General features: G+C 46.7%; 1 protein-coding gene across 1 annotated transcript in view; it reads left to right on the top strand.

The window, feature by feature from the left end:
• Nucleotides 1-13,399, top strand: part of LOC138285789 (solute carrier family 13 member 2-like) — a 700,806-nt gene that overhangs the window by 236,658 nt on the left and 450,749 nt on the right. Inside the window, exons 3-4 of the mRNA XM_069226167.1 lie at nt 5,331-5,467; nt 6,147-6,272. Coding sequence (XP_069082268.1) covers nt 5,331-5,467; nt 6,147-6,272 — 263 coding nt within the window. The remainder of the gene's footprint in view (nt 1-5,330; nt 5,468-6,146; nt 6,273-13,399) is intronic.

Genomic DNA, 13,399 nt, shown 5'->3' with positions numbered 1-13,399 from the left:
TCCTTTGTTGAAGTTGTACAAAGTAATAATTGGTATTGTACGGTGTGTGTATACACATACACTATACACATACATACACAGGTGAGACAGAAATTCACTTTTCCAGGGGCCTCTTTGGAGATTCTGAGTTACCGATGTCAATTAAGGAGTTTAAAGCACCCCAGGACATCACAGCAAGCGTTTGGTTTTTTTTGTACGTTTCTTTTTGGAAGGAGGGAGGGTGGCAGGCAGATGGTGCAGACGTGCCTCATAGGTAGTTTTAGGCCCAGGGACCCGCCCCTTTCAGGCTAAAGTCAACTCAGTTCAAAGTATATGCCCTTTTCAAAATGACTACAGAAACACATCTGATAATATCAAATCATCCTAGGGAATGCAAGATGAAGTAAGAAGTAAGAAATTGGAAATGCAACCAGCAACTGCATTGTCGACATGGATTTTTAAGGGCGTCACTGTTGAGAAATCCATCAGTGTTTGTGCCTGTAATGTTAGATACATGAATACAGGACCTGATGGGCCCTGTTAGTTGTTAATAACTGCAGGGTCTGATACCTGGTCCACTTTAAGTCCATCAGATGGTTCCAACATTGTAATGAAATACATTTACATTAGTTCAACTTGTAAACAGTATAAAAGCAGAATGTAAGTGTACCTCCGATAATTACTGGCGGAGTTTCATTTTCATTCGATAAAAATGAATCAGTCTGGGGATTGCACAAATGGGAGCATTAGTGGTGTGATAGGCATAAATTGTCGTCATCTTGAGGGATTAAAAAGAGAATGTTACTTTCATGTTAAGAAAAATGAGTATGGGAAATACATGTTCAGTTTTTGGTGTAACAGGTGTACATGGCCCCATCTTGAGAGAATATTTTTGCTATTGCATATCAAACTTATACTTGTATATTACAAGTGTGCTATACTCCATAGTTGTTGCAGCTAGGTAGTAATTTCTATAGTGATTGCAACAAGGGAAATAATGAGCCTATTGTTTCCAAGAATATTAGTACCAGGTGTATTCAATTGGACTTATTGGGAAATAGGAGACCAGCACAGACCACTGACACCTTGTTGTGTGAAAAAGGCTGCTTTATTGAAACTGGTGCACATCACATCATTTACCTGGCCTCACGCCTTACAAAACTAAAACCTCACTATACACTTGAATAGCTAATTTCCCCCCTCCCCTACAAATGTCCCACCCCTGCAACTTAAACTGCAAAGCTGTACCCCCTGCTTTGGGTTAAATTTTCCCCTTTGAGGCTTTCATCCTCCCATCCCATTTAACTGTAACTAGTAAACCTGTAAACTAATTAAACTTGTTACTGAACCTTAAACTTTGTGCCTCGCCCAGGTGTGCTCCTGCCTATCTGTTCCCTTTCTGTAAGGATCACCGCTGCCAAAAACAACAATTAACTTGGCTAACCAATGCCAACTTCTCTGGGAAAACTGCCACCCAGAAAAAGTGAAGCTTTGCTTCCCCTTTTTCTGCCCCCCTTCTCGATCCTGCTATCACCTACCTGAAGGATGTAAAGAGCCTAAAACTCTCTTTACCTACATGTAGCCTCCCCAGAGTATGTGCAATGCCTCAGCCACCACATCCTGAGTGCAAGAGGTACAAGTCCATCCCCATGAATGACATATGTACTCCATCCCCTTGAAAAAACTCAGCGGTATCCTATGACAAATCCTTGTGTTCTATTCTCCCTAAATTGTTTCTCCTACAAATAGTCAATTCCTTATTTATCTTCTGCCAAGTGTTTTCTGTGGAGGCTGGTTTGACGGCCCCCCTCCACTCTCTGCGTTGAATAAACTCTGTCCAAATTACATGTGTCCCTGACCACTGTTTTTGAATTACAAAAATGTCGTCTTTCATTTTCCGCATCAATGCTATCTCCTTTTCGACCACTAGATCATTCTTTCCCAGGCGTCTTACCTAGAACACTGCTTCAGCCGGGTAAGAGCGCAATACAACCTCCCATTCCTTATCCCCCGGCACCATAGCAGTGCACCAAGGCATGTCTACCCGCGCACCTATAGCATTTGTGCCAAAACTTGCAGTATTCCCTTGTGCAAAGACCTTTATTAAAGTCCCCGCTTGTCCAGTCTGCCCTTTGTCTGTGTTCCCCACCCCTCCCCGAGTAGGGTGCCCCTGAAAGGGCTGATACACAATGGGCAACCCACTGGCCGTGAAAATGGTCTTACCGAACTTGGCTGGATCCATTGTGTGATGCCACAAATCAGAGTCAACCTTAACCCATTGTATTTCAGGATCTACCGCCATTCGTGCACGAAACTCGTCATCATATTGTGCCTAGGCATATGCCCCATAATTAATCTGAACTTTCCTGATAGTGTCCACCCCGACTGAAACCATGACTGCCCTTTTTTGCCCCTTTGCACTGGCCTTACCTGGCATCAGCATCGGCGCCTGTACTGGAGCCCTCCTCTTCGCCATCTGGTTCCTTCTAGAATTCCGGATGTGCCCCTGTGTGGATACCTCTGTCACCTGACGATCCTGCAACATAGGACCTGAAGAGTCATGAGAGTAGCCCGCCCCCCTTCTCCTTCCTGTGCCCACCATTTTTCTTCCTCCCCTTTCTGTCCTTCATTCTTAACCAATTCACCCTCCTCCAGACTGTCTTCCTCGTAGTCTAAATTGACCCTTTCTCCCTCATTTTCATATGTTGTTACTGTGGCAGAATGTGCCGCCTGCCACTGCTGCCTTGAATATAACCCACCTCCCGCTCTGCCAGTCTCCTGATGGGGGTGGACCATACCATACCCTCCCTCCCTCTACCCTGACACGTGCCAGGCCCAGTGCACTGCAGAGGTCATACTAGGCCTTCATGCGGAAGTGTCTGCCTGGTCGTCCAGAGTCACACGTTTCCTTCCTTTCGGGGTCTTGGGGTCATACTGGACGCCCCCCATGTCCTTGTCATTGCCGCAGTCCGGTGTCTGAAAAACAAGGGTCAGATCTAGTGTACTGGCTGTCAATTTGAGCCATACAGGGCGTTCCTCTTCCTTTAATCCCTCACTGTGTATAACCCTACCCATCACATCAACCCCCCCAACTATTGACTTGCGCCGCTTTTTTCCTTGCGTAAACTTTCAACTGCTTTACCCCCTGTCCACTGTCTTCCACTGTTCCCACACCAAGGTCAATTCCAGTACTCTGATTCCGCCTATCCTCTCCTTTCTCTACATCACTCCACTCCAAGGCCTGTAGGTATCCTTTCACCCCACGGCCAGAATGCCTAGCTCAGGGCATTTGTGATACGTTTATGGCCAAGTGCTCCTTCGCTCCCCCAGGCACCCTATCTAAGCATCCTTCCCTCCGCAACATGCTCACCCCTTCCTGCTCTTCAACCTCCTCCTTATCACCTTGAAGGTTTTCATCTCATGCACCTGTATCCACCCTTTCCCTTGCTTTAGTGAACCCCTTTACTTTCTCACTACTTATCCCTTCCTGCATGTAGCCTTTCTCTTCCTCCTCATTAAATATCTGCTTTTTCTCCCCTTCCCTGACCACCTCCAGGCTGCCCTTACCATCACCCTACCTCTGGGGGCCAGGTCCCTAATATTAATGGAGGCCCTCCTGCCCCCCCTGTCATGTATGCATTCATTTTCGGCGAGCAGCGCGCTATAGTCGCTGTTTGCGGCATTTTGATGCTCTTTTCAGCCAGGAGCCATCCTGGCCATCCTGCCATCACTTGGCTCTGCCCCCAAAGCCTCTCATCACTCACCCGCTCCTCCACTAAGCCCAAAGAGGCCCAGTGCATAGTGGGCAGCGCTCTCCGTGGCCCTCCTCCCCACCTCAATGCCCGCATTGGCGAGGCCGCTCTACGCATACTCAAGCATGCTCGCGCGCTTACCTCCTTCCCCAGAGAGACAGCGGTGCACACGCCTGCACCACCGCCGCTACCCCCGTGGACGCCCTCCTCGTGAGGCGACCTGCGACCCTGGTGCCCCCAACCAACAGATCGGGTCACCCAGCCTCCCACAGGAGCTCCACGATCTGCGCCACTGACTCATCACCTATCAAGGCCATCACAGTAAGAGACACTACTCTTTAACACCGCTAACACTAGTGAGCTAAATTATAGTTTACAAGGCAAGCTTAAGCCCCTCAACGACCATTGAAATGCCTAAGAAAAAACAGGTCCTACACTACTACCAGCCAGTGAAATGTTTTACCTAAAATCGTGGCTAGTGCCTAAAAATGGCCACCTATATAGTATACAGCCCAACATAGCCCAAAGCTAGCCCAAAAAGCCCAAGATGCAGCCCTGAGCTGCTCCATGCCCCAAACTAACCCGAGAGTCGGCCTCTCCCAAGTCCCCCTTGTTAATGTGGCTTACACTACTGTAAATAAAAGAGGTTTCAGGCATCTACAAAGAGTAATACGCTTGTGTGGGCACGCGTCCAATATGTAAGGACACAAATTTAGAAGTATCAAAGAGAATTTTTTGTCCATCACAACATGATGCAAATGTATAAATTGTACTGATGTCCAGTTCTCCATTCCTGATATACATACGCCATTAAAATTAAGGCATTAGAGAGTTGACATTATGAGCATCAAATTGAAAAAACAAGAATAATCGTTCCTGGATTATGCTCAGACCAGGAGGCAAGTGAGATTAAAAACTATTGAAGATTCACTTAAAACTGTGACACCCTGCACATAATTGCCATATCAGGACCAACCATGCACATTTACCCATCAGTAACATCTGTGACTGCTCAGTAAGACCAGGTGTCATCTACAACAGCTCATTCAGGCATGATGCCACCTGTATATGTCATGCCAAGTATGATGCACTCTGTTTTTGATCTGCCACATTTCGTGCCATCTGTGCTAACTCTACTAAGAACCAGAGAAGCAATGTATGAGCTCACTTAATCAGCCCCTGCAATACCTTTGCCAGGTTTTCACAATCCATTTCCATTTGAGCCAGCCCTGTGAGCCACTAGCCACATCCCTGACAGTATTATCCGTGGTAATTTTGTCAATGGACCATAAACCTGCACTAAAATGCACAGTGTAATCTAGTTCTTCCAATTAGAAATGTACAAGATCCACAAGATTGATTCCCTCTTCTGATGTGCTGATTTGATCAGTGCCAGCTGTAATAATATGACTCCTACCACTTTTACCAGGTCAATGTGATCTGCAACAACTGCCTAATCCAGTGCCATCTGTCTGGTGAGCACATTTTGGTGCCACGTTTCATAACATTCCGTAGCCCAGTAGCTACTTTTTGTAAGCTCTATTGGACTTGCTACACCTTTATTCATACAGTCTCTTACTTCTTGTTCTCCTCTTTCAGGTCTGTGCCCAGTACTTAAAGGACACTAACATGCTCTTCATTGGTGGGTTACTGGTAGCTATTGCAGTGGAACAATGGAACCTGCATAAGCGCATTGCCCTGCGCTTGCTCCTGATCGTCGGGGTCAAACCAGCTCTGTGAGTTAAACCTACTGCCAGTGGATTGTGGGTGGCATGGGCTCTATATCAGGTACTGAAGCCTTCCTATCTACACCTTGAAAGTCTACGCAAGTATTTTGTTTTCGATATCTATATATTTCATGCCTGACTGCCAAGCGCACTTCAAGCCCTCGAGGCTATATGCTGACCCTATTCCAGCAAGGTGTGGAGGCCCAGTGTTTTACAGGTCAATAGGAGAGCCATTTGCTACTTTGGGGTAAGAAGTAGGGGCTCCCTTCCTTTGTGAGCTTGACAACCTGACCCTCTTCACAGTGGCTGCAGACTCTTCAGCACTGGCACTTCGATTACTTCCACACTTTGCACTGTGATGGTGGGGTCGCCCAGGTAATGGTACAGGGTCAGATCCCTTCAAGAAATCTCTAAGAGCTTATTTTGCACACTCACCAACGTTATACTGAAAATGAGGCATTACCACTGGAGCTGTAGGCGGTATTCCAGATTTCTGCAGTAATTCTTCACTTTCAGGCAACACTGAAAGAATTACTAGAATTCCTGTGAAATGTTGCATCCCAAATTTACATACCTCAACTGTACTAGTAATCTCAGGTGTAGATACCAATGTGATTTCTTGAATAGAGCCTATCGTTGTTAATTCTGTATGTCTGATAACGTTCTATGCTGTCTGTCTTGATTGCAGCTTAATGCTGGGCTTCATGTTAGTCACTGCTTTCCTATCCATGTGGATCAGCAACACAGCCACCACGGCCATGATGGTTCCGATTGCTCAGGCAGTCCTGGATCAGCTGTACAGTTCAGAGAAGAAGTTTTGTGAACAGTCAGCCCCAGAGGAGCTGGACGACTATCACTGTAAACAACTAAAAGGGAGCTTGAACCAAGCTTTTGACCTCCAGGAAACAAGTCAAACTGAGGCCAACCTTGCCAGTACCAACCAGTTCGCAGACCAGCTCATGGACAACTTTGAATCAGGAAAGCAAGCAAATGGGCTACAGGAGGAGATTCTTGAAATACCAGCGGCTGATGAGGACCAGAAGAAACGTGAGTACCAGGTAGTGAAAACCCTTTTCTGGCCTCCAACCTAATCCCAGTCGCAGATGCTCATTTGAGGAAGTCATGGGTCGTTATGAATTCACTTCATATTTCTGGTTGGCTGCTCTGTGCACGGGTGGCACTCCGAGTCAGTCTTGTGCCAAAAGATGAATTTCCACTTAAGGCCTACAACTTCTCCTTCATTCATTCATATAATGAATTTGTAAAACTATAAGCCCTATCTGCCTTCTTGTATCCTTCCTGATCATATAATCCTAATATTCACTCTGGATTTTACAGCATTTTTATGACTTTATTCGGCTCTTCTCTACGCGATGCCGTCCTACATTTACTGACTTTGTTGCTGTTATTCGTGCAGTCTCTGCCTTTTTGTAAAAAAAATAACTTCTCAGTTAGCTTTAGATCTGCACCTCATGTAGCCATATATTGTGGCGTGTGCTTCTTTGAGAACACTTCTGTCTTCACATGCTTCCCTTCTGTGCTAATTTCTAGGGCTGGAAAAGTAGTAACCTTATATATCATGAGCTTACGTCTACAATGTTTATATAATTACTACTTATTTCGAATCCACAAACATTGCAGTCCATGTTTTCTTTGTGTACAATTACTTCCCCTAAACCCTCAGTAAACACGCGAGTGTTTACTGGTGTTTCACACACCAATCCGGTACACTTAGGGCCATATGTATGAACACATTTTCCCATAGACACAAAATGGGTAAACCCCTTTGATACATCTGGCCCTTTAGTCCAGCTTTTGGTGCATCAAAGTTAAATGTGCAAAACAAGTTTGAAAGCTATTGGTAATGTTGATAAAGACCCACAGATATATGACTGTTTATTTTCCCTGCTTTCTCAATTGTCATCTCCCTCCTTCTCCCGAGGAGGACATTTGTGTTTCCTTATCCAGTCCTAAAAGAACAACTGCATAAATTCTTCCAGACTTGTGGTTTTTCTGAGGTTGTAGATTCTTTCTGTGGGTTGAATATCCATATAGTATGATTCTATGAATAACGTTATTTCTTTTGCACTCAAAGGTGGCAGTTCTTGTCCACCTAAGTCGAACTCAGGTGACACAAAATACTGTGTGAATTTTAATATTTCTTGTACTTCTACTCATTCTCTTCCCCTTCAGTGTACACACTCTTTCACTCGTATACCTTTCTTCATAGGAAGTGTAGTTAAATGTACTGCCATTTTTAATCCTTGTCTTTTTACTGACTGAAATATATATTTCCTCTCCTGGGGATGTGGCCATTATAACTGAACACAGTGGTCTAGATGCGATATTGCCAGCGATGTATGCAGTGAAGGTTTTCCAATGACCCCCCACATTCCTCTCCCATGACAATGTCATATTTTTCAATGTATTGAGTTTTTAAAAATATTTTTTTATTGCACATTTTAAATCAGTTCAGCAAGGTGCAACATGCATATCGCAGCAGGGAGAGACATGAGTAGTACAATGTCTAGCATCAAATGAACTTTGACTAATAGATTGTATTATAACTTCTGCACTCTCCTCGAATATAACAAGGAGGAGAGGGAGAGGAGGGAAGTGAAGGGAAGCCGGTCAGCAATGTAGGCCATGTTCCAATTGACCTGATGTTCAGACCCCAATCGCCGTTTTAGGGTAAAACGAAGTGAACCTCTCACTGAGGCTCGCACATTGGTTTAGTGGGCTCATGTATTGCCCAACGGATAGGGCCCTTACCAGATCTATCCATCTGGCACCTAGCTGCCTCTGCCTCTAGGCGAGCAGTCACATTGTCATCTGCTTACTAAGGAATGTCTCCAGTGGGGACCATACATCTTTGGAACGCAATTTTGCAAGCATCAATTCCAAATAAGCGGTTAACTGTTCCTGGCAGTAGGCCGTATCTTGAAGCTATCCTGTTTTCTGTGGCGGAGGCTGCCACCACCAATGCATTTCCATCTGTCATTTCACTAGAAACTGTAAAGCGGGATCAACTTGCCCACCTCTGAAGGGACGTCCTTCAATAACCCAACAGACCAACACTTGGGGAGGACTCCAGAGTGTGCCATGTGATCTCATTAATAGTATCAAGGACAGTGTATCAGAAATACCTCACTTCCGGGCTGGTCTATGTAAGGGAAAAGGAAGTCAGTGCAAAAAGCTGCACAGCAGGTACAGCCCGCACTCTCAGTCAGACCCATCCTGTACATTTGCGTCAGAGTGCGGTGAAACCTGTGTAAGTGTTTAAAATGGACTAGACACAGCCTGTAGGTAGGGGAGAATGCTCAGACTGAGCACAGCAGAACTTCCATTAATCTTTAGTGATAGGGGTCTCAAGGTCATCAGACCATGACTGTTGGGCCCAAGGGACCCGAACCGGCACGTCTCCTGCATGCCAGCGTAGAGCCTCATAATCAGCTTGTGTGAGGAGGGATTTGCATGGGTCACCTCCAGTGCCTGGAACGTGGGTGAGGTTGTTGGAAAAGAGTCATGGATTGCTCGTATGGCAGCTCACAGCTGGTAGTATGTAAATATATCCAGAAATGTGACGTTTAGGCCCTGTAGGGCCTGCTGTGGCTCGACAAAGATGCCGTCAAGGTAGAGGGTTCCCATTGTTGTCAGTTGCAGGAGACGCAGCCTGGACCAGGTAACTGTATTGAAAGTGATTGCCAAAGAGGGGTGCCCGATAATCAGAATCAATGGGGAGAGTAGGCTGCTTAACCAAGCACACCACCTGAGTTCGCTCCATGCCCATATTGTACAGACCATAGTATCCTCTTACTTGGAATCCTGAGATCAAGGTATTATGCCATCCTGAGGGGACAGGTGCTGTATGTGCCTGGAACTGCATAGGATAAAGCTAGTAGTGAGCGAACTGCACCTGGGCACTAAAGTAATCAGATCCATGTCTAGCGCTCCCAGTCCTCTTTTTTCAAAGGGGAGAGTCAAGACCTCCCACCCTATCCGCAGCTGCTTCCTTGTCCTAGCGAGGGCCACCAAGTGTGACCAGAGCTGTCTCATGACATACAGCGGTAATGGCAAAGGCAAACTGAGAAACAGATAGAGGAACTTGGGGAGCACCACCATCTTAGTGATGGCTAGTCTACTAGTAAGATACAACAGAAGCCTCAACCAGGTCTCCACTCGCTCCTCCAGCCAGGACATCAATTGCCCATAATTCCCTTTCCACAGCTCATCCAAATCCCGGCTCAACCAAACACCCAGGTACCTGACAGGTCCCTTTGCCAATCAAAGCAGGAATTCCGATGGGAATACCTCTGTCACGTCTGTCAGTGGGAACAATATCGACTTGGCCCATTTAATAGTTATGTCTGCAATGCCTCCAAACATGATAAATTCTCTGATCTGTGTGTTTAGGTTATCTCGAGGGTTCTATACATATACCATTACATCATCCACATACATGGACACCAACACCCGACAGGGCATAAAGGCCAGACCACAATGTGAGTGATGCTGTCTGAGCTGAGCTGCGAGGGGCTCAATGGCTATAGTGAACAGAATGGGTGACAATGGGCACCCTTGACGAGTGCCTCATGATATTGGGAAGGATGGGGGTGATTACTCTGTTCACCCCCAGTCAGGCGACTTACAGTGTGTAGAGGAGGCTGATCAGTGAGCTAAACCAGGAGCTAATTCCAAGGCGGGACAACATTGTGAAAATGTATGGCCACTCAAGTGAGTCAAACGCCTTAGTCACGTCTAGGAAAAATGCAACTGCCTTCAGTCGCTGGATCAAAAGTATGCAAGATTGTGAAAAAAGTACAGCGATCGTGGGCTGTTGATCTTCCTGGCACAAAGCCTGATTGGTTGTGTTGGGTAATTAGTGGCAAAAGCGGGAGCAGTCTCTAGGCCAGGATTTTATTGTTTGTGTTGATCATGGATAGTGGTCTGTATGAATCACATCGCTGTGGATCCTTATCCGACTTCAAAATAGTGACAATTAACGCTTCCCACAGGGAGGTAGGGAGATCTGAGTTATCAAGGATTCCTTGTGTATGGCGAGGAGATGAGGAGCAAGGATCTGAGCAAACTCCTTGTGAAAAGCGGCAGTAAGGCCATCTAAGCTGGTGGCCTTATCTCCAGACATGGCACTTATAACCTGGTTCACCTCCTCCACTGTGAAAGGCTCGTCTAAGAATCTACAGTGTCCCTCTTTGAGCTAAAGCAATTGCACTGAATCGAAGATACAAAGTCGGAAGATGTTACAGCATGTTCAGACGTGTATAGCGTGGAGTGCAAGCTAGTAATATCTCTCTGTATTGCCTCAATACCAGCATGCGCAAAGTGATGGTAGTCATGCAAGTCATCAATGTAGTCACTCACCCATGGTTTGAGTACAACGTTAGCAAGTGTTTTTCCTGCCCTCTCGCCCTCGCCATGGCGTCTGTCATGGGCCTCCTTCCCTAAATAATGGGTCCTCAAACTCAGTGAGTTTTCCATGAATGGCTACCAGCGTCACAGTTCACAGAGTACTGTAATTCCAGCGCATGGATCTCAACCTCGAGGCATTAGAGGTCTTTTACACCTGCCTGCTTTACGATACACACCAATTGGATGACTACTTTGAAAGCCTGCCATAGCGTGGATGGAGAGGTGACTGTGCCAGCATGGAGCTCAAAATACTTTACAATCATGGTTCTAACCTCATCCCTGAACACTTGATCACGAAGTGCCCCAGACGAGAGATGCCATTTAAAAGCACAAATTGTATAGTTCGGGGTGTGGAGGCCATCTCTAGTAGCACTGGTGAATGATCAGATAGTGTACGCGGCAAGTGGGATGCGTGGGTCATCCATGCATCTATATCATGCTTAGCTAGCCAGTAATCTATTCTTGACCATGTTGTGTGTGTAGTTACCACACACATTCCCTCCACACTGTCTCCATGCTGGGAGCGCCAGAGATCAATGAGGTCATTATCTACCATGGTGAGTTGCAGTTGTGCAGCGGCATTCAGGTGGAGATGTCTAGAGTCACTTGATCTATCCGCAACAGGATCTAAGACTATGTTAAATTCACCCCCCACAGCAACGCCCCAGGCCCAAGGTTGCCCACCACCTCCAGATCTGTATTAAGAAGCAAGGGTCATCTACATTAGGACCATATATGGCAATAAGCCTGAGCAGGTGTCCCTGCAATGTGCCTGATAGCATAACACATTGCCCTAGTTGGTCACAGAGATCCTGGCACATGTGCCAAGGCAGCCCCATAGGTATTAACATGGTCACTACACGCACATAGTTGGAATGGTACGCAATGTGCGTTCACCGACCCACCCTGCCCATAAGTGCACCGGTGTCCACTCTGTTGGGTGCAATTCCTGGAGTGCACCATGTCTCTTTAAAAATGTTAGGCCCTGTCTCGCCTTGCGCCTATCATTGAGGCCCTGCATGTTCCATGTCACACACTCAGGTGGCGGAGTTTAGGGTGATGTATTGTTTTTTTATTTTTATAACATGTTTTTATTGATTTTTCAAGAGAACCATACATTGTCCTACATACAAGTGTTATCAATGACAGGATGTTGATGGTTTCAGTAGATCGTTAGCTTCTCACAGATTAAGGTTAACAAACAACTAAAGACATTCGTACACTTCCAGGTCTGCAAAGTCTAATCAGTATTTTGGGGTTTTGCCGACGCAAATGTTTAGCGCATTCCATTGTGGAGGGGATCCGACGACGCCTAAGGTGGGGCCCGACCTCCGCGCGGGGAGGGGAGGGGAAAGGAAGGAGGGGTGGGAGGGAGGAGGCGCGAAACGCCAAGGTGATGGTGTCTATTGATTGGGCGTACTGGTCTGTGGGTACTACTTGACGTGTGTGCTCTTGGGGTTTTGGTGTATTATCAGTAAAGTTGAGCCATTGTTGATGGGTGTGTGTGCATCCCCTGAAAGAGTGCTGCATTGTAGCCGGATCCGAGCCCGCGACCGCCTGGGTAGTTGCGGCTGTCCACGGTTCAAGGGGGCCTTTCATTGTTTTTTGCGTCTAGCCTAGAAACTAACGTGCTCCAAGTTTCGCAGCCCGCGTGTCGCAGTCCCCCTCCCGCTAGGTTCATTAGTGCCTGGTACTCAGCGCGGGTCCAATGTAGCGTGAGGGTGAGCCAGGCTTTCAGGTCGGGTGCATTGGGGGCCTTCCAGTTCATGGCTATTAGTCTTTTGTACATTGCATAAGCTAGGTCTACAAACCTTTGTAAGTGTTTGTGTTTTTTCATCCTTGTCCTGAGGCCAAGTAGGCAGGACTTGGGACTCGCGTCCAGGTCGAGACCCGTCATTTCTGTTAATGCTTTAACCACCCCAGTCCATTCCCCTTGTATCCCTGTGCACTACCAGACCATGTGATAAAACTGAGCTACTGGTGTTTTGCATCTGGGGCAGGCCGGGTCCGTCCCGGGAAACATCCGTTTGATCCTGGCTGGTGCTAAATATGTCTGATGTATGTAATTAAACTGTGTGTATCGGAATCTGGGGTTTCTTGAGACCTCACAGGTGTGGCTCAGGGCTTTTGGCCATTCTGCCTTTGAGATCGGGGTAGGCAGTACGGCGTTCCACCTCTCCCAAGCTTTTTGCAAGTTGGATTCCGGGGGCTTGTTCAGGAGTTTATATGAGTTTGAGACTGCTTTTGCTTGGGTATTGCAGCTCAGCATATGATGCAGGGTAGCTGAGGTGTCTGGCTCTAGATCACCAGACGCCCATGTTTTTCTAATTGCGTGGCATATAGCGTGGTAGGCCAGGAATTGTCCCGGGCTGACCGCTGTGAGGGCCTGCATGGATTCAAAGGACATTAATTTTCCTTCCTCGAAGCAGTCTCCCACTGTATTTATACCTGCATCTATCCAGGTTGTGGGCGAATGTGATCCAGTCTCCGCCCACCCGGGAAGCCGTTCTA

This window comes from Pleurodeles waltl, chromosome 3_1 (assembly GCF_031143425.1).
Source record: "Pleurodeles waltl isolate 20211129_DDA chromosome 3_1, aPleWal1.hap1.20221129, whole genome shotgun sequence".
In the NCBI taxonomy this organism is placed as follows: Eukaryota; Metazoa; Chordata; class Amphibia; order Caudata; family Salamandridae; genus Pleurodeles; species Pleurodeles waltl.
Note: the sequence above shows the minus strand (reverse complement) of the source record. Positions and strands in the feature narration are given on the sequence as shown.